General features: G+C 49.4%; 4 protein-coding genes across 11 annotated transcripts in view; 1 reads left to right on the forward strand and 3 right to left on the reverse strand.

Annotated features, from left to right (window-relative positions):
• Window positions 1–896: 896 nt before the first annotated feature.
• DPEP2 (dipeptidase 2) lies at window positions 897–6,933 on the reverse strand. 3 transcript variants are annotated; one of them, XM_061387694.1, is made up of 12 exons: window positions 6,470–6,933; window positions 5,839–6,308; window positions 5,275–5,574; window positions 4,881–5,007; window positions 4,438–4,567; window positions 4,209–4,350; window positions 3,847–3,916; window positions 3,550–3,726; window positions 2,856–2,940; window positions 2,147–2,222; window positions 1,349–1,484; window positions 897–1,259 (listed from the first exon to the last, which is right to left on the reverse strand). In XM_061387694.1, the coding sequence occupies exons 3-12, from the start codon at window positions 5,475–5,477 to the stop codon at window positions 1,002–1,004; spliced, it is 1,404 nt and encodes a 467-aa protein (XP_061243678.1). In that variant the 5' UTR covers window positions 5,478–5,574; window positions 5,839–6,308; window positions 6,470–6,933; the 3' UTR covers window positions 897–1,001. The 3 variants fall into 3 exon arrangements, with proteins under 3 accessions (XP_061243678.1, XP_061243679.1, XP_061243681.1); XM_061387695.1 differs by having other exon boundaries at window positions 5,839–6,933; XM_061387697.1 differs by lacking the exons at window positions 5,839–6,308; window positions 6,470–6,933 and having other exon boundaries at window positions 5,275–5,787.
• A 5,409-nt stretch (window positions 6,934–12,342) lies between these two features.
• DUS2 (dihydrouridine synthase 2) overlaps window positions 12,343–27,626 on the forward strand; it is a 39,849-nt gene continuing 24,565 nt past the window's right edge. Inside the window, exons 1-4 of one of the 6 annotated variants that reach the window (XM_061387685.1) lie at window positions 20,109–20,202; window positions 22,139–22,215; window positions 22,436–23,463; window positions 24,227–24,354. In XM_061387685.1, the coding sequence (XP_061243669.1) occupies window positions 24,229–24,354 (126 nt within the window). In that variant the 5' untranslated portion in view covers window positions 20,109–20,202; window positions 22,139–22,215; window positions 22,436–23,463; window positions 24,227–24,228. Of the gene's footprint in view, window positions 12,365–20,047; window positions 20,203–20,674; window positions 20,753–22,138; window positions 22,216–22,435; window positions 23,464–24,226; window positions 24,355–27,626 lie in introns of those variants that run through there. The other 5 variants (XM_061387687.1, XM_061387688.1, XM_061387690.1 and 2 more) reach the window with 5 other exon arrangements.
• Window positions 12,937–17,372, reverse strand: DPEP2NB (DPEP2 neighbor). The gene is given in 3 exon segments (XM_061387700.1): window positions 12,937–13,887; window positions 15,400–15,439; window positions 15,442–17,372. Coding segments are annotated over 3 exon segments (375 nt in total). The 5' UTR covers window positions 15,472–17,372; the 3' UTR covers window positions 12,937–13,582.
• DDX28 (DEAD-box helicase 28) lies at window positions 18,229–20,126 on the reverse strand. Its single transcript, XM_061387677.1, has one exon. It carries the CDS (start codon window positions 20,051–20,053, stop codon window positions 18,416–18,418), a length of 1,638 nt encoding a protein of 545 aa, XP_061243661.1. The 5' UTR covers window positions 20,054–20,126; the 3' UTR covers window positions 18,229–18,415.

The following is a 27,626-nucleotide window of genomic DNA, read 5'->3' on the forward strand; positions in this document are numbered from 1 at the left end:
ATGGACTGTGGCCTGCCAGGTTTCTCTGTCCTTGGAGTTCTCCAGGCAAGAATATTGTGGTGGATTGCATTTCCTTCTCCAGAGGAACTTCCCAACCCAGGGATTGAACCCTGGTCCCCTGCATCAAAGGCAGATTCTTTACTGTTTGAGCTACAGGGTAGTCCTAACTGTTTTAGGAAGGGGGTTACCTACTCCCTGGTCAATTTATGTCTCATCATTTTTTGTATTTTTTCTTTAGCTTATTTGGCTGCACAGGGTCTGAGTTGCACAATGCGGGACCTTCTAGTTGAGGCATGTGAACTCTTAGTTGCTGCATGTGGGATCTAGTTGCCTGACCAGGGATTGAACCCAGGCCTCCCACATTGGGAATGCAGAGCCTTAGCCACTGGACCACCAGGGAAGTCCCTAGCACATTATCATTTATGGACTGAGGGAAGATGTAGTGGCTAAGTAGACTGAATGTCTTAGAAAGTCTCTGAGGAGCAGGGGGAGGGGTGGGCCCACCTCCAGAGCTGTCCAGCCATTAGAGGTCTGTGGCCCATTAAGTAGCCTGACATTCTGGCTCTGTCCAAATAGGAACAAAGATCATTTGTGATCCAAGCAGGTTCTCTTCTTGGGAATCTGAGCCAGAATTCCCTAAAAGATCTCCAGGTGGTAGACGATGGGTCAGGATTGAGGTGAGCTACTCAGAGGGAATGAGTAAAGTCTGCCTTCCTGCAGCCAGAGCCTCCCACTATCTTCTCCTGGTGCTGAGCCAACCCCCCTGGGATTCCTCAGGCCACTGCCAACAGGTCTGCCTTGAGTACCTGGTGTCTGAACTGCAGGGTCCCCCACCAAACCCCAGTGTTGGGGCCTGTACCACAGGCTCCACTACAGACAAGGACAGCTCATGCTGATTCCATTTTTGAAACATTTATTTTTGGGAAATGTTTGTGCTTGCATGAGAGGAAACTTTGTGGATGTCTGCATCTGCCAAAGTGACATCTGGCAGGATTAATGGATCACCAGAGCCAAAGAATGAGGACCAGGAAGGCAGCAATAACTAGGAGGCCAGGGGCTGTGTTGGGGGAAGATTTTGAGAATGACCGCATAGTTGACAAAATAGGACTCCCATGCCTTGGAGTTCTGGTTAGTTTCTGGTCTTGAGCCAGATTCTCTCTCTGCTGCAGATGCGAGAGGACGGAGCGGCAGGAGCTCCCCAGCTGCTCATCTGGGAACTCATCTTCCAAGGGACTCTGTCCCTTGTTTTCCTCCCGAACCTGGAGGCGTCAGTCAGTGGGCAGCAGCTCCCACAGCACCCGCCCCAATACACATGCTCAGAGCTCCTCTGTGGCCCAGCCCAGCATACCTGCTCCACCCGACTGAAGACCCGCAGCAGGTTTCCTCGAAGGACACCCCAGAGCTCTTCCTCACTCCAGCCACGCCTCAGCAACTCTTCTATGAGTACTGGGTATGTGGACACGTCTTCCAGACCCTGTGGGAACCTGTGTGGCCACCAGCCAGCCAGCTATTGGGCCTCAGACCTGCCCCCTGGTCCTGAGTCAGAACCAGTGTCCTGTGTGTGCAGGGTCCACTGAACCCCAGCCCTGGTCAAATATGGGAAATGGAGACTTGGAGAGAGTAAATGATTCAAGCCTGCTCTTCATCCTTCAGAAGAAGGGCCCTAAAGCTCCTTGAATATTCATCAAAATTCTTTGAATTGAACTATTAAGATCTATGTCTTTCACTGAATGCAAACTTTTCCTTCTGTTTATAGAAAGAAGAAAAGCTTTTGAAGAACTAGGTTGACCCCCTTGCATGCACAGACCCAACTGCAGGCAGAGAAGATGGTTAGCCCACCCCAGACCCTGCTAAGAGTCTGCTCAGAGGCCATGGGTCTACTGACACTGGCTGGGTGCACATGCTGGACAGATGAGGTCTGTCTGGTTGGGTTAGCCAAATATGATGATCTAGAGTAGGGCCAATGGGTTGCAGATAGACAGGAGAGCCCAGCAAACAGACCCTGGGAGAGGGGAGATACCAGTGGGGCCAGCAGACCTGAGGCTGTGGTCAAGGCCATGAGGACCATAGTATGGTGGGCACCGTGGCTATGAAAGCCCCCCCGTGACACATCCAGACCAAGACAAGCCCACATGGATGCACTCACCGGCCAGCCCCATCATAATCTCCTCCAATCCCGATGAACTTGGATCCAATGACAGCCCTGATGTGGTCAAAGTGATCTGAAGGATGGAAAGTCAGCAGTGTGGGACTTCTAGGGTCGGGGGGAGGTGGTGAGGACTGGACTTTGTTGATTCCCCTTCTTGCAGCCTGTAGGCCAGACAGGCCAGTTTCTTCATGGCCTGGCACCCAGAGCACCGAGTAGAGAGCCCTGAGGTTTGGTCTGAAGTGATCCCGGCTGGCTCCAGACTGGACTTCAGATTTGGAGTGGACCTCAGAGCCACGCATTTGGGCCAAGATTCACTCTGCCTCTCAGTTCCCTTGAGAACCTGCGAGGTAGCCTTTCCATGGGTGGTGAGAAAGGAACAAGGAAACAATTGACAGAGACCCCAGGGACCTATGGAGCTGCCCAGTCCCTTGACCAGAGGCACAGGCAACGTGCTTTGGAGCTCCTGCAGAGGTGCAGATGGGCAGCACCTGGACTCTGTGTCTGACTGCCTCCCGGATACCCATCAGCATCCATTTTGATTCCGTGGCTCCAAGAACTGTGTGCCATTCATTATTGGGCTTGGGGGAGCAGTGCCTCTTGCCAGCAGTGGGTCAAACCCCTGGGGCCCTTTTGAGGTCCTCCTCAAATTTGTGCCCTGTTTCAGGTCCAAATCAGAACTGTTCAGAGAGCCCAGGGTGAGGCTTACCTGCCACAGTAGACACGTTGGCTAGTGGGTTGCACTGTAACACCCCCACGGATAAGGACACCATCACAATGCCACCGTTGTTCTTCTGCAGGGTTGGACAATGGACATTTGACTTGGCCCCTGGCACAACCACCTGCCTCTTCACTCTCTCAGCCCTCTAAGGAAGGTGTTCAGTCCTGGCTTTGAGATCAGAGACGTCTCCTTTCTGGGTTTGTGTGAATGGGGGAGCCTCAGCTCTGGGTCTGGGTGGTGTCTTGGCACTTGGTTTGTGGGTTTGGAGGAGTATTTTTATTTATTCTTTTAGGTGCACCGTGTCTTAGTTGTGGCACGTGGGAGCCTCCATCTTACTTGTCGCATGCGGGATCTTCTACTGGGGCAGGCAGGGTCTTTAGTTGCAACATGTGAGCTATCAGTTGCAGTGGGTGGGATCTATCGACCAGGGATGGAACCCGGATCCCCTACATTGGGAGCACGGAGTCTTAGCCACTGGACCACCAGGGAGGTTCTCGAGGAATGTTTACTACCTAGAACCCCCACGTAGAGTTCAAGAGTTCAAGGGCTGTGGTTCATGTGTTTTGGGGGCAGAAGATCTTTAACCTAGGGTTTGAGGAAATTGAGGGAGCAGAATCTCAGGTTCAGGGGCTCCTGGTTTGAATGTCTTGCTTTAGGTTTGCAGGCAAGGGCAGTCTCTCACCAAAAGCTGTAGGATGTCATCAGGAACATTCCGGGTGCTCTCACACACAGCCCGGGCAGCCGAGTGGGAGAAGATCACAGGTGCCTGCGACACTTCTAGGGCTCGTCGTGCCACGGCGTCTGAGACATGGGACAAGTCCACCATCATGCCCAGACGGTTCATTTCTGCCACCACCTTCTGCAGGGATGGGTTGGGGAGAGGGTGTCAGGGCTGCATTTGTCTTAGGTGCGTTTATCTGGAGGGACCAGGTGGGGCTGTGCATTCACATGGGGCAGGGTATGGAGCCGGGGTCCTCACCTCACCGAAGCTGGTCAGCCCACTGACATCGCTGTAGAAGGGGTGGATGCCCTTAGCTGAGCTCTCTGCCCTGCAGGGTGGCCAGGAGGCAGTCTGACTGGTGGTCATGACTCAGCTACAAGAAGCTAGACAGAGGTTCCGTCGAGCCCTCTACACCTGCAACTCCCTGGAGCAAGAGGAGGGACCCAAGCAGGGCTGTGTGGGGCAGTAGGAGGGCTCTTCTGGGGATCCAGTCTTGCTTTGTAGACCTCCCCACTCCAGGTTCGGGGCCAAGTCCCAGGGGTGAATCTTGGTGTGGGCCCCAGCATGATCTTGGGCAGATCCCTGCCTCACTGGGCCCATACCATCTGCACCAAGCTCACCAGGGTGTGTTGCAGGTGTGCGTGAGTGTCAGGTAGCGCACACCCAGCACATAGAAGGTACGCAAGACGGAGAGGCTGCTGTCCAGTGAGTGGCCACCCTCCACACCAATGAGGCAAGCCAACTTCCGGGTACCATTCAGAGCTGGGGGCAGGTGGGGCAGATTGTCATTGTCAGAGACATGGGTAGCTTAATCAAGCCCCTGACACCCACCACCACCCATCCGTCTACCTTTAACTGAGGTCACAAGCTCTAGCTCAGAATAGGAGGCACACATGCGGTGGATGAGATCAATCTGCTCTAGGGTGAGGCGCACAGCATCCCGTTCCTGGGTCTGGCATGGGACGTAGGCTGACCAGAACTGAGGGAAGACCAGGGGATGGTTTGGGTAGGGGTTCCTTTAGAACTTCTTGGGTTTCTCACCGCCTCCACAGCTGGTGCAGCACTGCCTGTGCCCAGTGTCACATGTGATGCATGGCTTGTTCTGTGGTACTTGGATGCCCATCATGTTGACTCACTGTGACCCCTGTTAGCCCCCAGCATCCTTGTCATGGCACTTTCTAGGTTGCTGTGGTAACTGAGTTCCGATGTGACTAACCCGTGGTCTCTGAGGCCCCCAAACTCCCCCACATTCCCCCAGAGCCATGGTGGCATCTTGTGTGTCCCCTTGGTACCTGGGCACCCACGAGACCGTCTTTAAGCCTATCCAAGCTGGTCTGGCCATGGCTGAAATTGCGCAGATTAACATCCTGTAGGCCCTTGCGGTTAAACTGCCTCAGGACCAGGGGCATGTCGTTGTGGCTGGAGGGAGGTCAAGGCAAATGGGTGGGCTCCTTCGGGCTCAGGCCAACCAGGGGACTCCCCCACCTCACACTGTCACATAGACTAGCTGAGGCCTGGGCTGAGGGGGTTCCCACCAGAGAGGGTGACAGAAGAGGAGAGGGGCACCCAAGGATGATGGAGAGGACACCCAGGGGTGGTGTGAGGGAGCTGCCCCACTAGCTCTGCATGCTCTGGACTTCCTCCCCTGCCCAGGGCCGGGCTAGGCCCCCACCAGCCCCCACGCACCCATCCACAAGCGGGAAGTCCTGCATCAGGGCCCGTGCACGCTCCCCCAGACTCAGTGTGCTGGAGGTGTCCAGACTGGTCAGGGCGATAGGGGCAGCCGGTGCTGTTTGGGCGCGGGTTACCAGCCGCAACAGCAGCCACAGCAGGAGCAGCAGAGGCCGCTGGGTGAGCATGTGGGGATGCTCGAGGCCCCCACTCGGCATGCTGCACAGGGCCGGGCAGGTAGGCAGAGGCAGGTCTGAGAGCGGTGCGGGTGCTGGGGTTCTGCCAGTCGACACAGATCACGTAGTTGCGCAGCCTCTGGGAGAGGGGCATGGAGAGAGGGGACACAGAGTCATAGGACCCTGCGACCCCTGTGCAGAGAGCCGTAATCCGCAAAGCCCAGGTGCCATGGAGGCCCGAACTACCCTCCTGCCCTCTGCTAAGAGGCGGCTCTTGTGGGCTAACCTGGCCTCCACCTTGAGCCCATTCCCCTCCCATCTCGGGTTCCCTCCGCCCCCGCCCCTCTCCCGACCCCTCTATTCTGAGGGGGCCGCCCTAAATTGCTCTCCCCCTGCCTCTAACCTTGCTGTCCAAGAGAGAGTCCAGGGCGCTTCTGTCAGAGAGTGGCCATCAGCCTCAGGCAGCCCCTCCCAGGAGCACAGCTTGTCCCCATCTGTCTGCAGCCTGCCCCGCCCACCCCAGGGCTACATGCCAGTGTCTCTGTGTCCCCATTGATCTGGGCTCCCAGTTTCCATGTGCTGGGACATGAGGGGTGGGTGTGAGGGAGGAGATAGTTTTTAGAAATGGAGGGTTAAACTTGGGGGTTCTAGATTCAGAAATGGCCCCTCTGCCCCCGACCTTCTGTCTCCCCCTACTTGACTCCCCAGAGTGCATGACCATTCTCAGGAGACTTCAGCCAGCAACTGGGAATTGTCAGGGGCACCCCTCCCCTATTCCCCCCAGTCACCCTCTGCAAAGAGCGCATTCAGGAGTTGCTGCACTTCTCCAGGGCCTCACTTGAGGAACTTTGGTGATGTGAACTGAACAACCATCTGGAAAAAGTTAAGGAACCTTTTACTCAACAGAGCAAGAACCCAGTTGGTAGGCTATTGAGTGGAAGGAGTTGAAGTCACTTCCGTGGCAGGAGATTCCCCACCCCAGGAAGCTTCCTCCCAGAGTTGTGGGCTGACCTGCTGGCCAGGATCCCTCCTACCTCAGTGTGGAATGCCTGGCATCTGGGTTCTGCTGCTACAGTCGTTGTATCTCATGGCCCTTGTGGCTCTAGCTCTCCCGGAAACCTCAAGGCCTAAGTTCCTGTGCTTGCTCTGAGGCCCCACCCTATTCCTCATTTCTAGTTTCAGGCCTCACCCTAGCTGACTCCTCTAGGAACAGCCCCCTCCCACCACCACCACACACATACACTGGGGATGTGCCTTCTCACAGAAGCTCAGCCACTGAGATGCTTTTGGAACCTTGCCCAAACTCCTTCATCTCCAGCCTCTCAAGCTTCTGCTTTGATCCTTGGCGCCCCATGGAGCTGTTTGGCCTTTGGAACCTTCCCCAGGTGGCAGGAGTGACTAGCTCAGGGGTAAGGACCTAAGTCTGAGTGCTGGAGACCCTAGAAATCTCTCTAAAAATGAAATGAGCAAAACTCTTTTAGCAGAACTAGAGGTCCTGGGCTACCTGGGAGGGGAAGGGTCCCTGCTTGTGTATATTTCAAGGCTCATGTATATTGCATTTGACACTGCCCAGTGCCTACAGGCCAGAAGGAAGGGCACACTGGTAGTGCTATGTTGGAGGTGAGTCTGCTCCCTGCTCACTGCAGCTGGAGGGTTCTCTAGGCAGCCTGCCTGCAGAGCGTGCGTCCCCTAGGGCTCTGATGCTGGGAACAGCAGGGTGTATCCCTGCCCTGGGCACCCAAACTCAGACCTGGCTCCTTTCCCTCCCCTTGCTGGTCAGCAGGCCCCACAGTCACTCTCACAGTGGGGAGAGGGAGGAGAAATTCTTGGGCTGGTTTCCAGGCAAAAAAAAAAAAAATGAGTTTGGGGGATAAACAGTTCATTCCACTCTTGATAGACCTCCAGGAAGTACAAACAAACAGCAGCTGCTGACAGAGGAATGAAAAAAGAGAATTTAGCCTTTTTTCTTTCTTTCTTTTTTTAGCTATTCTGCAAGAACCAGATGTCTAGATAGTCTGTTTTGACCTAGAGGAGGTAGGCACCATTACTGTAGAAGATTAGCCAGGCAACAAATTTTCTATAACGTTCAGCTTCAGTCCTTAAACAGGCTGGCACTGGTGGCCATGGCCTTGAGGTGACCATATAAAGCTGATCATGGAAACACACACACATGTACATTCTTATATACTCAGGGGCACGGGAGTACTCACACCCAAGCGGCAAGCAGATTTTAGCCAAAAAGGTGACATGTCGTTCCCTTAATCTCACCCAAGGCATCTTCATGCCCCATCCCCACCAGGGGGAAAGGAACACCCTAGCAAAGTCTTGTCCTGTAGGATCCCCCCGGACACAGGGACAGTTTCGGGGCAGAGGTTGTGACAAAAGTTTTCCAGGTGCTGCCGACAGTGGGTGGAAGTGAAAAGAGGATGGAGGCAGAGAAACCCAGGGCCTGGCTCCAGAGCTGACCTGAATGTCATCCATGATACCCTCTACTTTCTGCCCACCCCTCCCCTTTCAGGGCATCTTTAAGTTCTGCTGATTCAATTTCCAAAAATCTCCCGGGTATGTCTCCTTTCCATGCCCACCGTTCCTTTCCCAGTACAGGTCATTTTCATCTCTCACCTCCTTCTGGTCTCCCCATCTCCAGTTCATTTCCCACAGAGCAGGCATACCCTGTCTCTCTTTGAAAAATCTGGTGCCATCCTCCTCCCCAAAGTTTTTTTGTGGCTTCTTGTTGCTCCTAAACCTCGGATTCCTTTATTTGGCTTTCAAGTCCTGGGGAGTCTGCCCTCACCTGCTGCTCCAGTTTCAACAAATAACACAAACCCCTAAGATCCCCTGGAGAAGGAAATGGCAATCCACTCCAGTATTCTTGCCTGGAAAATCCCATGGACAGAGGAGCCTGGCGGGCTACCGTCCACGGGGTTCCAAGAGTCGGACATGTCTTAGTGACTAAAGCACCACCACCACCACCACCACTCTGTCCCCTATTTTCTGGCCATACCAGCCATGCTGCCCCTCAGCCTCCAAATGGTGGCGCTGTTGAGGCAGGGCCAGGGGAGGAAATCTTGCCATCAGGAAGGGTTGAACATACCATGAAGAACTCTGCTAAATCCAAACCCTCTTTGGCAATTTACCCTCTCTAAAAACAGGAACATGAGTGAACCTCTCAGACTGCTCAGGTTCAGGTTTTGCTGGGACTTCTTCCTCTTCCTCCCCACCCCACCCTGCCCCAGCAGTCAGAAGTGGTTGCTCCTGTTGGAGCTGGCAAGTAAACTCAGTAAGGCCTCGACCACCACATTCTGGCACCTGGCACCACACCTGAGCACAGCAAGCACTTGACCAGCGTTCAGTGAAGAGTGCGTTGACTGGGAGCACAGGAGGCTGCTGCCTTCCCTTCCTTCCCAGAACAAGGAGATGTGACAGCAGTGGCAGTGCATCAGGGGAGCCAGAGTTACTGGGCGCCCAGAGCTATGCTGCCAGTTAGTGGCACATAGTGATTCAGTCTTCACAATAGCCCACGAGGTAGGTTTTTACCAGCCTCGCTTTTTCTCTGATTGATTTTTTTGTTTGTTTTGTTTTAAAATTGAATTATAGTTGATTTGGGCTTCCCTGGTGGCTCAGACGGTAAAGAATCTGCCTGTAATACAAGAGACCCGGGTTTGATCCTTGGGTCAGGAAGATCCCCTGGAGAAGGGAATGGCTACCCACTCCAGTATTCTTGCCTGGAGAATTCCGTGGGCAGAGAAGCCTGGCAGTCTACAGTCCATGGGGTCACAGAGTCAGACACAACAGAGTGACTAACACTTTCACTTTTTTGCTATGGTTGATTTACAAAGTTGTGTCATTTCAGGTTACTGCAAGGTGATTCAGCCACACATGCACACACAGATATGTGTGTGTGTGTATATTTTTTTTTTCTTTTTCAGATTCTTTTCCTTTATGCGTTCGTGTGATGTTTAGTCACTAAGTTGTATCTGACTCTTTTGTGACCCCATGGACTGTAACCTGCCAGGCTCCTCTGTCCATGGGATTTCCCAGGGAAGAATACTGGAGTGGGTTGCCATATCCTTCGCCAGGGGATCTTCCTGACCCGGGGATGGAACCTGCATCTCCTGCATTGGCAGGCAGATTCTTTACTCCTGAGCGGCCAGGGAAGCCTCTTTTCCCTTAGAGTTTATTACAAAATACTGAATATAGTTCCCTGTGCTATACAACAGGTCCTTGTTAGTTGTGTTTTATATACAGTAGTGTGTATATGTTAATCCCAAGCTCCTTATTTATTCCCATGCCTCCCATTTGGGGGCAGCTTGTAAGGACAATGGAACTAAGATTCTATGAAGGAGAAATATCCTTAGTCTTCTGTTGTCTGGGGCTCTGGAACCCCAAGCCAGACCTACTCAGACTTTGTCTCTTTTGGCTCATCCTCTGTGTGTGCTTCAAGCCCTGACGGGCCAGAGCTCTGAAGAATGACAGCCAGCTGTTTGGTCAAGTTTGCCATGTCTGACTTTGCATACCTCCTGTTCACTGCTGCCGGGCTCACCAGAGTTGGCTCTGTCTTCAGTGAGGAGAGTTCATGGTTCATAAGGCAGGCACCTGGGAAAGCCAGCAGTGGTAGGTAGAGTAGCCCACTGGCCCTGGGGTGGAACCTGCCTTAAACCTGGCTGAGAAGGACAGGTGTGGGGAGACCAGCTGCTGGGTAGGCACATGATCACAATGGTGCCCTCCTTGTAAGTCAGATAGTTCTTTGGATGTCTCGACTTCCAGCTGCTACCTCTCTTGAGGAGAATCCCCTTCATCCATCTCTTTGTCCTGATATCCTTTGCTGATTACCTGCTGGTGCGGCCTTTTGCTGAGGGGTGCAGTGAGAGGGCTGGACGAGTCTCCAGTGATCAATCACATGTGCCGGCATAACATACAGAAGAGTTGGCTGTGGGGGCGCCAGGTGCTGGGAGCCAGCCCTGAGCAAGCAAACGTTTGCTTGACAACATATGCGATTGCTCATTTAGCCTCGAGTTCAGACTTGTAGTCTCTTTCCTGCTCATCTCTCAGGCCTGTCAGACCTGTCCTCCACTACACCATGCTGCACATAGCACGCCCTGCCCCAGACCCGCCTGCCCCGCTCCCTGCGTTTATATGGGAAGCTTGACCTCCTCTGCCTGACTTCCAGGGCTTGCCCAAACTAGCTCACCCTGTGAAGCTGACCACCTGAGTCCTCGCTGATTCCAAACCTGGTTGAACATAGGCTCCATCTGAGAAGTTTTTATTTCTTCTTACCTATTAGGGAAAATGTTCAAACATATGAAAAAATAGAGAGAAGAGTATATTGAACCCCTTTGTACCCATTGCTTAGCTTCAACAGTTATCAACTAATGCCCTTATTTCATTTATACCTTACCATCCACTTTTGCAGAATATTTTAAAGCAATCAGACATTTATTTCACCCATATTTAAGGTTGCATCTCTAAAAGATAGGTGTGTTAGTCGCTCAGTCATGTCTGACTCTTTGTGATCCCATGGACTCTAGCCCACTAGGCTCTTCTGTCCATGAGATTCTCCAGGCAAGAAAACTGGAGTGGTTGCCAGTTTCTTCTCCAAGGGAACTTCCTGAGGGGCTCTTTTTAAAAGTCGGATCCTGGCAAAGGATCTGAAGAGACATTTTCCTGAAGAAGACATATAGATGGCCAGAGGTATATGAAAATGTGCTGGGCGTCACTAACCTTCGGGGAAATGCAAATCAAAACCACAATGACTTGTCACCTCACACCTGTTAGGATGGCTATTATCAAAAAAAGGAAATAAGTGTTGGAGAGGACCTGAAGAGAAGGGAACCCTTGAACAGTGTTGGTGGGAATTAAATTGGTGCAATCACTATGGAAAATATTTTGAAGGTTCCTCAAAAAAATTAAAAATAAGACTATCAGATGATCTAGCAATTCCACTTCTGGGCATTTGCCCAAAGGTAACAAAAACACTAACTCAAGATATATGCACCCCCATGTTCACTGAAACATTATTTACAATAACCAAATATGGAAGCCACCTAAGTGTCCATCGTGGATGAGTGGATGAAGAAGAAGTGGAATGGGGGTTCAGGATGGGGAACACATGTACACCCATGGCTGATTCATGTGAATGTATGGCAAAAACCACCACAATATTATAATTAGCCTCCAATTAAAAGAAATTTAAAAAGTAGCTAAAAAAAAAAAAAAAGGATGTGGTATATACATCCAATGTGCTGATGAGGCAGGTGAGCCTGAGATACAGGCCCAAACCCTGTACTCTTTATTCCCTCCTAATATTTCCCTGCCCCAACTCTCCAGGACCAACTGTCCCCTTAACTGCTGAGAGAGGCATTCCACCAGTAACATCCAGCAACTCACTGCCATGGCACACAGCAGTCAGAGTGGTCTTTCTAGCACCTGCATCAGATCACTTCACTCCCCTGCTCAAATCCTTTCCGCAACTTCCCATCACACTTAAGAGCCACACTCTTCAGTATGGCTGATGAGGCCTACTATGATCTGGCCTGTTTCTACTTCTCCAACCACATCTTTCATTCTCTTTCCTCCCTGGTCACACTGGCCCTTCTGCCGGTCCTAGTACAGGCCAGCCTCACTCCTGCCTCAAGGTCTTTGTGCTTGCCATGTCTTCCTTCAGAAATTCTCTTCCCAGCTCCTCACAGGATTCTTTCACTCGCATCCCCACTGAAATGTCAGCTCCTCAAAGAAGCCTTCCCTGACTACCTAGTATAACATAGCAACCCCTCATCACTCTACCCCATTATCCTGTTCTACTTTTCATATAGCAATTATAATTACTTGAAATTATTGTTTGTGTCTTCTTTTAGGTTGTGGGTGCCATGAGAAGAGGGGTTCGATCATCTCATTCACTGAAACATCTCAAGCAACCAGCACAGAGGGTGGTATGTAACGGGTGCATGTGTACTTGCTAAGTTGCTTCAGTCATGTCCGACTCTTTGCAGTCCAGTGGACTATAGCTCACCAGGCTCCTCTGTCTCCAGGCAGGAATACCGGAGTGGGTTGCCATGCCCTCCTCCAGGGGATCTTCAAAAAAAAAGGGGTCGAAACTGCATTTCTTAGGTCTCCTGCATTGGCAGACAGGTTCTTTATCACTAGCACCACCTGGGTACTCAGTAAATATTTGTTGAATAAATGGATCGACAGATGGAATGATATCTTCCCAGTCCTTCCTCTTTTCTCCTTACACACACACACACACACACACACACACACACACACACTCACCCAGGGAAGTATTTATCAGGCTCTACATTTCTTAAAGAACCTGCCTACATCCTGCCCCAATTTACACAGGTGTCTTTGCAGGAGCCACATAGGTAGAAGCTACCCCCAAGGGTCTTTTTAGAGGCAGAAGTTCTCAAAGGACCAGGAACCCCATGTGGGAATATACTTACAGGAAACAGGGAGGTTTGGGACCTGGCCTTAGATAACTTGGATTTCAAGTCAGACACTGTTACAGAAAAACATTTTATTGAGCAGTAAGGGACCCCGTTAGGGCTAGAAAAGGCTGGGAGTAAAGGAGCATGTGAGCCTCGGGGAGGGGTTGCTGCCACTTGACTCTCCATCATGTTCTTGCTCCAGGGAGCAGGTCTTCCTGGGTCTCTTTATCCTGCCTCCTGATTCAAGGCAGGAGGCTTTTTGGGAAGTCACACATTGCTTCTTTCAGTTTCGAAAAGCCCAGCTCCCCTTGGTGTGTGGTGGTGGCAGCTGGCAAATGGCTCAGGCAGGAGCCTGTGTGGTAGACAGGGCCCCTGCGAAGGCCACTCTGCACTTCTCTCTGCTCCTGGGTCCTCATTGGCTCACAGTGTGAAGATTGTTCTTTATTCTGCTCACAAAGGGGCTCCCGAGAATTGAGCAGAGGAACATCAGGTTTTCCTCCAGGCCAGCTTCAGTCCTGGGATGTTCAGAGCAGACTCTCAACCCTGTTTCTGAGGTTCCTTGCTCATGGCCATTTAGTGTGGAAGGAGGCTCCTGGTTGAGGAAGGAAGGCTCAGACAGAATGGCGCAGGTTCTAATCTATGACAGTGGGGGGTCACTGCAGGAAGCAGCATTTGCTGCCCTTAGGCAGTTAAATCATTGCCCTCTCTTCAGAGTGTGGCTCAGCCAGCAGGCTTCTGTGGGGTCAGCCTCCTGCCACCATGCTGCAGTCACTGAATTTTGGGGCTGGAGCAACTGAGATCTTTATCCTATTCCGTCAGAGCTCGCTGTCTCTTGGGAGTGCGGCTGAGGACTGGCTTCTCTGCTTCCACCTTGGCTGTGGTGGCCACGGGAGCATCCCCGTAGGCTCAGTAGCCACCGACCAGGCAGTGTGTCTCCCCAGGCCAGCCTACCTGTGCTTTTCCACGCCCTCGGTAGAGGACATGGCAGTGACCAGGTGTAGGAGGGGAAGTGGGAGCCAGAGCTGCTGCAAAGAAAACAATTGATCAGTCGCTTCTGCTGTACAGTCTCCTGCCGGAATTTCCCCCTCTCACCTCTCTCCCAGTTTCTGGCTGAAGCCCTTTAGTCTGCTTGACATCCAAAACACAGCCTCTGCCCATCACCCCATGAGTCCCTAGAAAAGGGACTGCTGCTGCTGCTGCTAAGTCGCTTCAGTTGTGTCCGACTCTGTGCTTCAGCCCACCAGGCTCCCCCGTTCCTGGGATTCTCCAGGCAAGAACACTGGAGTGGGTTGCTATTTCCTTCTCCAATGCATGAAAGTGAAAAGTCAAAGTGAAGTCGCTCAGCCGTGTCCAACTCTTAGCGATCTCATGGACTGCAGCCTACCAGGCTCCTCCATCCATGGGATTTTCCAGGCAAGAGTACTGGAGTGGGGTGCCGTTATTGGCTGCCAAAGCAATTCCTAGAGCCTGTGACTACAGCAGATGAGGAACTCTGTTCGCCATTTCCAGAGAAAACCTTAAAATAATTGCAATCAGGATCCCCTCCATCTCTCCCTTCCACACCAGAGAAAACATTCCTTAAGGTCTGTTTTTATTTTTTTATTTTTATTTATTTATTTATTTATTTTTTAAAGGTGGTGGTGGTTTAGTTGCTAAATCGTGTCCAACTCTTGCGACTCCCATGGACTGTAGCCTGCCAGGCTACTCTGTCCATGGGATTCTCCAGGCAAGAATACTGGAGTGGGTTGCCATTTCCTTCTCCATAAGGTCTGTTTTTAATGGAAATGCATTTCAAGTTTTGGGAAAAGGAGTCTAATTTGGTAAGAACCCCTCCCACCTTGGCAACCCCTCTTGGGCCCCATTTATATTGCCTGTTTCATCCACACTGAACTCTAGCCCTCTGATACTTTTATCTAGATTAGAAAATACTAAGGCAGAGTGACCAGGAGATTCAGAACCAGATTGTGGGTACCAAGTCTAGGCATCAGCCTCCTGGGACACCATCTCCTCAGCCCTCCAGTCTTATTAGCATTTCATCACTCCCCTGGGTTCTTCTGGTCTTTCCCTCAATACCACACCACTCTTTCCCCCAGTATGCACCAGCTCAGTCTGGAATGTGTCCGAGGGGACCCATGTAGATATCCCCATAACTGCATGAAGGTGCCTGGGCTTGAAGGTGAAGTTCAAGAGCAGCCCTCTTCCTTAAACTGCTCCATTTATCATTTGCCGACAAAAATGCATTTGCCTATTGCTAACAGGCCAATCAGGAAAGGATCTGAATGGAAGCGTCCTGTAGCCCAAAGAGTAAGGCTACATTTAAAGACCGGGACCTTCCTGCTCACTTGTCCAGGGATGACATTTTGCTTATCCTCAGCAATGAGCACTGTGGGTCCCTGAAGGTGCCCCAGGGCACTCGTATTACTTACAGTTGGGAAAGTGCTGAGGTGTGTGTGGGAAAGCCCCAAAGGAACATGTGGTGGCCAGGTGAGGCTGTGTATACACAATGCCTCTTGTACAGATGTCCAGTCTCAGCCTACCTGCTGTGTTGCCCTTCCAGGGGACAGAGGACAAGTTAGAGTGAAGATTAGATAGAAGATTCGATCAGACATTCTCTCTTACACAGCCAAAGACTGCTATCTGGTAGAGGACTGGTAGGGAAGTTTCTCCAAGAGCAGCACGTTTGCGCAGTTACCCTGCCATGGAAACTGTGATAAGGGCTGTAAGGTCATCACTACCCAGTGAGGTCATATAAGGAACCTGTGACTTGAGGGGGAGGCTGCAGGCTCTCAGGGTTTTTTGGAGGAGAGCAGAGTGAAGGCAGAGAGGCACCTTGCCTGGCCCCTCACATCTGGGCCTCCCCACGCGTGCCCTAGTCTAGTAGCCACCCCCTGGGGAGCATGCCTGTGGGCTGGCATAGCCCCTGGTGCCAAGGGAGGGCAAGAGAAACCCACATTCTGAGATTGGCCTGAGAGGCAAAATTGACCTAAGAGACACTAGGCTGTATGGTACTAACCCAAAGAGAGACAGAGATTTGTGTGGACTGGGGAATTGGGGAAGGCTGCTTGGCAGTGGGCCTGAAGGACAAGTGAGATATGGACCCATGGGGACGAGTGGGGAGTCATTCCAGTTTGAAAGAATAAAAGCAAAGACACACTCTTCTCGACCTTGTTCTGCCCCAAATATAAATTCATAGCCCTCTCACATTTTTACAACTGCCAAGACTTAAAAGAACAAGAGCTTAAGGGGCCTACCCAAGGCTACACAGGCAGTGGAGTGGTTCTGCTCAATGGTAGGTTCATATCAGGGTCTGGATTTACAGATGAAAGGAATGTGAGGACAAGCTCATCCCAATTTAAACTGACACCGAGAGATGTTAAAGGTGCAAAATGAGGGCCCTGATGACTTCACAAAGTGGGAGTGATGGACCCATTTTAATAGGAAATTCAAAACGAACTCATGACAAAATGACAATGTAAACATTACACTCCCCTCTCCCTTAAAAGCAAAAATCATTATAATCCCCCCTCTCTCCACCATGAAAGGATGAGATAACAGGCTAAGTAGCAACCCAGGTGAAAAACATGGTTAACACCGTGAAGAGGTGTTACTAAGACAGTTTGATCCGACTCAAAGAAGGAAAGAGACAGCTCTGCCCTTAGCCTGATCAGGTTCACAGGAAGGAACGTTTGGGGCAGCCTTTGGTAATGTGGCAATGTAAGATAACCTTCTTCAGGGGCTCCCTGTGGCTGACCTTAAAAAAGCAAAGATGGGACATTTGTTTACTGGGGCTGTTGCAGAGGGGATGTGCCCAGGAGGTGGAGACGTCTTGGGCTATTGAGAGGTTGGGCCACTCTGGCTTCGAATCACAAAAACCTTCCTTCTCTCTACTAAATTGCTTGAATTGGAGGATGCACAATAGGACAGATGAAGTCAGGCCTAATTACAACAGACTGCCTTTGGGAATGCTAGAAGGTAAAATGTGAAGGGAAATGCTCTGTAGGTTTGTCATGGCAGGTGGGCCAGAGTGAGACCACCGATTATCCAAGGCTTCAGAGATTACTTGTCTGAGAGCATCCCTCTGGTGCGGTGGGGGTACCAATACCTTATTATAACTCGGTTGGGCACCTGGGGAAGGCAGAATACATGGTTTATTAACTTAAGAGTGTGGGAGACTCATCTGGGGATTCCACAAAACAACAAAGACTTGTATGTGGATTTTTGCACCAATCCTCAGAAAACTTACATAGCTCTGGAGTAGGGCTCAGGGATCTGTACTTTTAACAAGCTTCCTGGGCAGTTGCACCAAAGTGGTCCACGGATAGTGACTAAATTATTGTCTATTTGGGGTTGCTTTTGAGAGTCAAAGTGGGCAATATTAAAAATTGCAGCAGGCATAGATATAAACAAGGAATATTCAAGGCAAACAGAAATATATAGTTATTCTACATGTGAATCACATTTGAGAAAACTTAGCCTAGTGGTTAAAGAACACAACTCGTAGGACACAGATCAGATTCTGTCCTTATTTGTGTGATTTTGAGCAAGTTCTTTTATCTTTCTGACTCTGTTTCCTTATATGGGAAAAACTGTACATTTAGCACAATATTCTCTTTTGGCAAAGGTTGCTCTGAGCCCATTTCTGTTCTCTGCAACTTAATCCTTTTCAGTGTGTGAGCAGTTTTAAGTTGTTTTCTTAAGTATTATCTCTTTCAACTGTCTAGGTTCTATAACGCTTATAGAACCTAGGAGATAGTGAGAGGATGCTATAAGCTTATTTTGCCAGTTTTATAAAAATGTTTAACCTCTCCTCTTCCTCTGCAACCAAGAGATGAGAAAGAACTCAGAGGCTGGAAATGCACACTAAGGAATACTTCTGTGTCAAGTCTGCCTTTTATTCTTCTGCCACTACTTCCCAGAGAGATTTCACTAAGAGAGCCTAAGCTTGCCATGGCCATTGTTCATAAAGAAAATTTCTCTATTGCTAGTCATATCCCCTTTTCCTTCTCCTGAGGGCTTAATGGATTTTTTAAAAAAATTTGCCTGTGTAAGGTCTTAGCTGTGGCCACAGGGTGAGGCTGGGATTTAGCTGCCCTGTCCCACAGCGTGTGGGATTTTAGTTACCCCACCAGGGTTCAAACCCACATCTCTTGCATTAGGAGGCAGATTCTTAACCACTGGACCACCAGAGAAATCCCCTTAATGGATGGTTTTTGGGGCAGGAAATAAAGTTGAAACAAAAACATCAACTGAAGGAGCCTTTGTCCTAGGTGTAGTAGTTTGGAGTGTGAATTTTCTCAGAATCCAGTGAATTGTGCCCCAGGTGGAAACTACAGAAACATCACTTATTGTTAGAAATCATGACATGATACAAAGCCAAAATCGACTTTATTCTTCCTGTGAAAGACTACAGAGAGCCAAGTTCAGTAGTCCACCCTCCAGTGTTGACCAGCAGCTGGGGCCTTTAGAAGGTGACTAAGCAGCCCAGCGCATCCTGCTGACGAGTGCGCTCACCCACCCAGCACACAGGGAAAGATCCCAGTTATGGCATCATATTTAAGCCTGCTGCAGTAAGGTTTCCTGGTGCAAAGGCTCACTTACTGAGGATCCTAGACCTGGAAGGCTTCTCCTCCTGCGAGCTGCCAGCTCAATCTTCTGAACTAGGCTCACATCCCAGGGATGGGTCACAAAGCTGATGACTGTTCCTGGCACCTCACTCCCCACACGGCCCACCCTCCCTGCTCTGTGGATGTAATCCTGCAGGGTGAGAGGGAAATCATAATTGATGATGAGTTCCACCTGGGTGCTGTCCAGGCCCCGAGAGGCGATGTCTGTGCAGAGAAGTATGTCTCGGGAACCCTTCTGGAAGGACTGGAAGATACCTGCCCTCATGGAGGCTGGCATTTGTCCCTGCAGTCTTAAGTGTTGGATTTTGTGGTCATCCAGAATATATCCCAGCCAGTTCACAGTGCTGGAGCTGTTACAGAACACGAGAACAGTTCCTGTGGAGCCAGTCCTGTGTGCTCTGTCATGCTGCTTGAGGATCTGCACTAACTCAGTTACCTTCTCTGCTCCTTTCAGCCTCATGAACGTCTGTTTGACATGAGGCATGATGCAGTGGAGCTTGGAACTGGTAATGGTGGTTAGAGAGTCTAAGCTGGCAACTTTACTCAGCAGCTGGCCTACACCTTCGGGAAATGTGGCCCCCACCAGCACTAACTGAGCTTTGGGATTGAAAGGGTCTTTTAAGTCAGCGGGGCCTTCTGCTATGTGACTCTTCTCCAAGATGTAATCCACCAGTTCCAGGAAACTTTCATCCAACAATGTATCTACCTCATCCAACACCAAGAAAGAGAGCTGCGCCAGGCTGATCAGTTGACCTTTCAGGGCCTTCCACAGAGCCCCTGGAGTGGCCACCAGTACTTCTGCTGGAGGATGTTTGGACAGTTGCAGCCTGACCCTACTCATGCCATGGCCTCCCCCTAACTCCTGCACCCGGAGGCCTAAGGAGCTGCCCAAGGGCTGGGCCACGGCCCGCACCTGTTCAGCTAATTCTCGAGAAGGCACAAGGACCAGGCCTCGAGGAGCAGGGATACGACTGGTGTACAGGCTTGGCTGGCCCAAGAGCCGTTGAAGCAGAGGTAGCATGTAGCCGAGAGTCTTGCCACTGCCGGTTTCCGCGGCGCAGAGGATGTGGCGGCCGCGAAGTAATGGGGGAATGGTACTCGACTGCACGGTTGTGGGCCGAACGACTTCGGGAGCAGCTTCTTGGAGTGCGCTCAGCACACGGGGCTCCAGACCCAGATCGGCGAAGCTGCCCTTGGACGAGAGGTTCCGCAGCGCTGGGGCCTCATGCTGAGCGCGCTCAATGGAGAAATAGTCCTGGCGAGCTCGCCGATGCTTCCAGCCTCGCGAAACGAGTGGCGCAGCCTCCCAACGGCCCAGCGTTTGGCGTGCGGGCTGGTTCAACTCCGGCCGCCGCGCCGAGATCAGCAGCGGGCCAGGTCGCACCAACACCGGCCGCAGGGGACTCCGCTGCCCGCTCTGCCGCTGTTCCTGCCGCCTCTGTAGACCCCGCGGGATGCGCACCACGGGCAGGGGCTCGTCGGGACCGCGGCCTGTCAGGTCCCGTTGAGGCGCCAGAAGCAACCGAGTCGCGAGCGACAACAGCCGTAGCTGCCGTGCTAGAGCCATAGTCCCCTTGGTGCGGAAAAGGCGCACAACAGTGACGTCATGCGCGCGCCAAGGCCTCCCGGACGGTGGCCGGCGCGGCTCAGTAAGACTTAAGGAATTGGAGAACTGTGTGGAAGGAGGGAGGATCTGTAGAGTTCAGCAGCGGCGAGGTCTGTAGGTCCAAACCGGATGGTGACGTCCAGGCCCCGGCCAACCTTGGGGAAGGGTGCACGATGAAGGCAGGACCGGGGTCCGGCGACAGGCGGCGATGGGGCCCTGGCATTAGGAATCAGGAGGGCTGAGGGCTTCTGGCGATCCGATGTCGGATCCTACAATTCTCCTTTGTCGCCCTCACAGCTCCTGTGATGGCATGTCCAGTTCTGATCGCCCCGTTTAAACTGTGAGGGTGCGGCGGTGTTTTCACAGATGTGCTCCCCTTGTAAGGTCTTCTAATATAAATATTTATTGAGAATCTGAGTGAATGGTCAGGCCTGGGGGCCGAGACCAGGAGTAGATCTGGGCTCAGCGTTCCCCCACCGCCCAGAGAGCTGAGGACCCAGAGGGCGAGCCGATGGACTTAAGCATATCATCTCTTCACTCAAGAGAACTCATCTCTTCGGACCTTTTCCGCTTTCTTTTCAGCTGAGGTTCATTCTTCCTTCTCTTGTCACTCTTTCCAACTTCTCATCCTGAAGCTCGCCTAGCTCCACCGGCTTTCAGGTTAGATACCTAAATTACTTGAATAGTAGTGAGGAGGGTCCTGCTACAGGTATATGACTTGTCTCACAAAGCCATGGTCAGGCAGAATATTTTACCTAAATTCAGTTCAGGTTGCGAAAAAAACCTTACACTATTGGTACTTCCTGAACGGATCCAGAAAATGGGCATCAGATCATTTTTGTAATCTCTAGTGCCTGGGGTAGGAGATAAGGTAAATGTGGGTTAACTACTTGGAAGAGTCTTAACATTTGAAGAAAGAGGTTTTTGGGTTTTTTTGGCCACTGCTGCACAGCCTGTGCTGCTGCCTGCTGTGCAAGTATGGAATCTTAACCACTGGACCACCAGGAAGTCCCTGGAGAAAAGTTTTACTTTCATTAGATACTGTTATAAAGATAAATACTACTATATTTCAAATAGTATTTTGATACACGATAGGCTTTTCTGGAGAGTTACCTGTTAAACTAGAGGAGGAGAGAGTTTTGAGTAATGACAGGTAGACAGAGTCACTGGATAGAGTGGTGGCTCTTGAGTGAGAGTGATTTTTGCCCCCACCCTTCCCCCAGGACATTTGACAATGGCTGGAGACATCTTTATTTGTCACATCTGGGGAAATGCTACAGCTTCTAGTGGGTAAAGACCAGGATATTACTAAATATTGCACAATGCACAGGACAGCCACCCCCCACCCCCCAGCCCCGCCAAAAAAAACAATGATCTGGCCCAAAATATCAACAGTGTGCTGTTGAGAACCTTGGATAGAGGATGGGGACTGAAGAGAGGCTGAGGTTGCCGCATGTATTCTCGCTTCAAGGAGCTACATTTGCCAGGTTCTCGGTGGCCCAGCCCCTTCCCCAGAATCTGCAGTGGGCATATTGACGTCATTGCTTGTCATGCCCTTGGGATCAAGAAACCTTGGGGGGCCCCTGAAAGCCATAAGCACAGAAAGGGGTGATTTAGGGAGGGTGGTGCAGGAGAAGAGAACTTCAGGAAGAATAAAATTGTCCTCATGTGTTTGGGGACTGTGTCAGATGGAAAAGAGATGAGGTGTGCCATGGGATGAACCATTCCAGAAGGCAGACTGGGACTGATGATGGAGTCAGATTCTGAATTTGACATAAAGACTACTGTAGCAACCAGAAATGCCCAGATCTGTCTGGAGAGTGCTGGATTTTCTGTCACTGAAAATTTCATGTACAGGTCAATGCCCACTGAGTGGTGATATGATAGAGGGGAATTGATACAAAGAATATGCTATGATATTGTGATTCTACACTACTTTTATGATTCTTTCCCAGAACTCAGACCTCCTTGTTCCTTAGCTGAAGGGCTCCTTGGATGTCTGATTTGTCAGGTTTCATCCATTTACCTGTGCTACTCTTTTTTCAGATACAAAACAAAGAATTGTTTTGCACCGAGGCAGAACAGATACATTGAAAGAATTATCAGAAAAGAATAATACATAGGTATGTATTTGCATTTGAATTTCATCCAAATATTTGGGACAGGGTAACTGGTTAGTGGCTGCTTTCTCATGCTTGAGCCCTTACAATGTGATTACCTCAAAATGTCATAGGGATTAGAGCCTGTCTGAGCCTGTCTGTCTCTTCTCATAGCCCCTAGTTTCTTACTCTGATTTCTTTTTTTTTTTTTTTTGGCTACCCTGCATGGCATGCTGGATCTTAGTTCCCTGACTGGGAATCAAACCAGTGCCCTGTGCAGTTGGAAGCATGGAGTCTTAACCACTGGACCACCAGGGAAGTCCCTTTCTTATCATTTCTTTAGATATTCTGTAAATCTCCTCTTTCCCTCTTGCTCACAGCAGACATTGAGTAACCTCTAGTTGTTATTGAGATGGATATTTTACAAGATGTTTTACAAAGCACTTTATCAGTTCAGTTCAGTCGCTCAGTTGTGTCTGACTTTTGCGACCCCATGGACTGCGGCACACCAGACTTCCCTGTCCATCACCAACTCCCGAAGCTTACTCAAACTCATGTCCGTTGAGTCGGTGATGCCATGCAACCATTTCATCCTCTTCTCCTCTTGCCTTCAATCTTTCCCAGTGTCAGGGTCTTTTCCAGTGAGTCAGTTCTTTGCATCAGGTGGCCAAAGTATTGGAGTTTCAGCTTCAGCATCAGTCCTTCCAATGAATATTCAGGACTGATTTCCTTTAGGATGGACTGGTTGAATCTCCTTGCAGTCCAAGGGACTCTTAAGAGTCTTCTAGAAATAAGAAAGGTTTACTTATTGTGGAAAAAATGCAAGCTCCTGTGAGTGGTAGCCTCATTAGGTAATGTTTTTCTCAGAGCTGCCATGGAAACTTATGTTGCCTAGTTACTCCCTAAATTTTAAAAGGAATTTTTCCTTGAGTCTCAGGTGATAGTGGTATATTCATTCATTTATTCAAGCGGTAAATATTTTCTGAGCACCATGTATGTGCCAGGTACTTTTCATGTGAACCAAACAGGCAAAATTTCTGCCCTTCTGAGCTTCATATTCTGATTTAATTGACTTGAGGGCAGGCCTGGACATTGGTATTTTTTTTTAACTTTTTATTTTATATTGGGGTATAGCCATTTAACAATGTTATAATAGTTTCAGATGAACAATAAAGGGACTCAACCATATATATACATGTATCCATTCTCCCCGAAACTCCCTTCCCATCCAGGCTGCCACATAACATCGAGCAGAGTTCCCTGTGCTATACGGTAGGTCCTTGTTGGTTATCCTTTTTAAAGATTTCAGGGTTTTTTTTTTGCTTGTTTTACTCCTGTTAACTTTACCTTCAAAGTATATTTAGAACATGACCACTTCTCACCACCTCTACAACTCTCTCCCCATCCTGAGCCACCATCATCTCTCATGTCAGTGACTGAAGAGTCTAATTGGTCTCTCTGGGTCTACCATGGCTGTTCATGCAGCAATCACTGTGATCATGGAGAAATATGATCAGTACTGCCACTCCTCTCCTTGAAACCCTTGCTGGCTCATATCGTGAAGAGCTAACAAAGCCCACAGAGCATCCTACAAGGCCATTTGGGATCTCACCATTGTGTCCTATCTGCTTAGGACATCCATCCTGTATCTGACGTCCATTACTCTTCTTCTTTCTGTGCTCGACTATGTCGGCCTTTGTACTAGTCTACTAACACATCAGACTTGCTCCTGCCCCAGGGCCTTTGCACTGACTGTTTCCTCTGCTGTGCACTCTTCATTCCCCACCAGCATGAAAGCTCTAGCAGAACAGGAATCTTTGTTTTCTTCTCTAATGTATCCACAAAGACTAGGACAATGACTGGCACACACCACACACTTAATAAATATTTGTTGGATGTGTGAACGAGCTTGCATTGTTTTTATGATCAGAGAAAAGGAAAACAAAGTACTACCTGTTGGGAGGAAAAGGAAAGCCTGCTCTGGATAACAGAAGAGATTTTTCTCCATTTGAATGTCTGACTCTTCTTTCTTCAGGAATGACTGTGAACAACCTCTCTCTGTGCTACCACAACAAACTCATATTAGCCCCTATGGTTCGGGTGGGGACTCTCCCAATGCGGCTTCTGGCCCTGGACTATGGAGCGGACATTGTGTACTGTGAGGTAAGGGGCTCCTAATCCTCCCAGACAGAGAGCTTTTCCACAAGTGCAGCCTCCTCACCTGTGGGTGCCTGTGTTCAGAAGCTAGAGGAGGCAGAATGGCTCTCCCTTCGCAGGTGCTCACTGAAAGCATCACAAGACAAAAACATAGGAGTTTTGTGAGCCCTGCCAAGGATCAGGAACCTGGGCTGCATGGAGGCATTGTGGGACACCTAGGCCAGGTGGATAGATGAGCATCGTGTCAGGTCACTGCTGTGGCTCCTGTAGGAGTTAATACACATTCATTTTGTGAATGAGGAAGCTCAGTTTCAGAGTGAGAAGGAAAAGGACCAGATTCAGGCTAGAGAAACTGGATGGGGTTGGTTTGGTAAGCCATAGAATTTTCTGATAGCAATAGCTAGTAGGCCAGTTACTGGCCTGTTGCTTTGAAGATTATTATTAATAGGACTTCAGACTCAGGTTTAGAAAACATCTTCTAGGAAAACCAGTTAAAGGAGTAGCTGATATTGGATAGGGACTGTGAGCAGTGGTTCTCAGTTGGGTAGGTAAGCTTCCCCCGCAACCCTTAATCCTGCTATGCCTCTCTAGTGGGGGTAAGAGGTTAAAGAAACTACCCAAGTGCTTCTGACATTTCCATCTTGAAGAGCCATCTGTGGAGGGAGAACTGTGGCTATAAGAGGGCTACACAAGGAATCCTTGTGCTGATGGATCTATTCTGTGTCAATATCCCGGTTGCAATATTGTTACTAAGCTTTGCAAGACGTTACCATAGGGAGAAATTGGGCAGTGGGTACACAGGATGTCACATTCAGGTTCAATTGCATGTGAACCTCCAATTATCTCAAAATAAAAAGTTTTATTAAAAAGAAGGGTGTAGAAAGAAGAGAGGGTCTGGGACTTCCATGGAGGTCCAGTGGCTAAGACTCTGTGCTCCCAATGCAGGGGACCCAGGTTCAATTCCTGGTCAGGGAACTAGATCCCACATGCTGCATCTAAGAAGCCTGCATGCTGCAACTAAGACCCAGCGAATCCAAAATAAATAAGTAAAATAAATATTTTTAAAAAAGGAAAAGAAGAGAGGGCTTAAGAGTGAATTTGGGAAGAATAGGCCCTTTATCCAGACCTAGCTCCTGTGGAGCAGAGTCAGACAGGCAGGCATGCAGGCCAGCTGGCCCCTGCTTGTGGTGAGCAGATCGATCTCTGGGAACTGAGCCCTGAGTACTGGGAAAGGCACAGCATGGTGCCTGGTGCCCCCTGGTGGATCCCGAGTTGCTCTGCAGGTCAGCCTTGTGATGCTCTCTCTGTGTTCACATGAGGTGACCGACCTATCTGTAAGGTTAGTCAAATCACTTCATCCACCTCTCAGGACCTAGTGTGGGACTTCGGGTAGTCCATGTGTACAGGCTCCTCTGCAGCTGTAAGTGAAGAAAGGATGAACCAGCTCAGCAAAGGTTAAGGTTATTCCCCACCAAAGTCTGCCCTATTGACGGAGTTTTCTAGGAGTTAATCAGATGTCACATACTTATTCCTATTATTATAAAAATATTATTGTAACATTGTAAAAATGTTATTACAATGGATAGATGGACCTAGAGATTGTCCTACTGAGTGAAGTAAGAGAGAAAGACAAATATCATGTGTTACCACTTGTATGTGAAATCTAAAAAAATGGTACAAATTAACCTATTTACAATACAGAAAGGGTCACAGATGTAGAAAAGAAACTTATGGTTACCAAGAGGGCAAAGAGAGGGGGATACATTGGGAGAGTGGGATTGACATATACACACTCAGTTCAGTTCAGTCGCTCAGTCGTGTCTGACTCTTTGTGACCCCATGAATCACAGCATGCCAGGCCTCCCTGTCCATCACCAACTCCCGAAGTTCACTCAGACTCACGTCCATCGAGTCAGTGATGCCATCCAGCCATCTTATCCTCTGTTGTGCCCTTCTCCTCCTGCCCCCATTCCCTCCCAGCATCAGAGTCTTTTCCAGTGAGTCAACTCTTCGCATGAGGGGGCCAAAGTACTGGAGTTTCAGCTTTACTACTATATATAAAATAGGTTACCTATATAATAAGAACCTACTATATAGAATAGAAACTCTGCTCAATACTCTGTAATGACCTATATGGGAAAGGAATGTAAAAAACTGGATATGTGTATATGTGTAACTGATTCACTGTGCTCTTCACCTGAAACTAACACAACATTGTAAATCACCTACACGCCAATAAAAATGAAATAAATAAACAACAAACCAAAATAAAATGGGACTCTAGTGGCCCAGATGTGAGAGGACACCTGCCTTTAATAAGCAAGATGAAGGGAGAAGACAGTGGCCTTTAGAGACCTTGATTACCAAAATGAGTACTTAAATTTTTTTTTATGGTAAAAAACACATAAGATTTACCATCTTAACTGTTTTTAAGTGTACAGTTCAGTAGTTGTGAAACAGATTTCCAGAACCTTTTCATCTTGCAAAACTGAAACTCTATACCCATTAAACAACTCCCCTTTCCCCCATTCCCCATAGCCCCTTCACCATTCTACTTTCTGTTTCTATGAATCTGAATACTTTAGATACCTCATGTAAGTGGAAATATGCGATATTTGTCTTTTTGTGACTGGCTTATTGTGGCTCAGCTGGTAAAGAATCTTCCTGCAATGTGGAAGACCTGGGTTCAATCCCTGGGTTGGGAAGATGCCCTGGAGAAGGGAAAGGCTACCCACTCCAGTATTCTGGCCTGGAGAATTTCATGGACTGTATAGTCCATGAGGTCACAAAGAGTTGGACACGACTGAGCGACTTTCACTTATTTTATTTAGCATAATATCCTCAAGGTTCATCCGTGTTGTACTATGTGACAGGTTTTCCTTCCATTTTTAGGCTGAATAATATTCCATGGTATATGCACTGCATTTTGCTTATCTGTTCATTTATCTGTCGATGGACATTTGGGTCGCTTTTGTTTCTTGGCTGTTTTGAATAGTGCTGCTGTGAATGTAGGTGTGCAGATCCCTCTTCGAGATCCTGCTTTCAGTTCTTTGGGATGTATATACCCAGAAATAGGATTTGCTGGATCATGTGGTAGTTTTTTCATTTTTTGAGGCATCTCTGTACTGTTTTCTCTGTCTTTTGGACTATTTTACAGTCCCACCAGCAGTGTACAGTTTTTGAAATCTTTCCTAACACTTATTATTTTCTCTTCTTTTTTAATATTACCCATGCTAATGGGTGTGAAGTGATAGCTTGTTGTGCTTTTGATTTGCATT

This window comes from Bos javanicus, chromosome 18 (assembly GCF_032452875.1).
Source record: "Bos javanicus breed banteng chromosome 18, ARS-OSU_banteng_1.0, whole genome shotgun sequence".
Taxonomy (NCBI): Eukaryota; Metazoa; Chordata; class Mammalia; order Artiodactyla; family Bovidae; genus Bos; species Bos javanicus.

What these genes read in the sequence shown, in the direction of transcription:
- DPEP2 (XM_061387694.1), bottom strand. Translation starts at nt 5,477, where the DNA reads ATGCCGAGTGGGGGCCTCGAGCATCCCCACATGCTCACCCAGCGGCCT. An exon ending in ACGGTCTCGTGGGTGCCCAG is followed by an intron (nt 4,568 to 4,880) that starts GTACCAAGGGGA and finishes GTCTTCCCTCAG; the next exon opens with TTCTGGTCAGCCTACGTCCC. An exon ending in GCTTGTGACCTCAGTTAAAG is followed by an intron (nt 4,351 to 4,437) that starts GTAGACGGATGG and finishes ACCTGCCCCCAG; the next exon opens with CTCTGAATGGTACCCGGAAG.
- DDX28 (XM_061387677.1), bottom strand. Translation starts at nt 20,053, where the DNA reads ATGGCTCTAGCACGGCAGCTACGGCTGTTGTCGCTCGCGACTCGGTTG.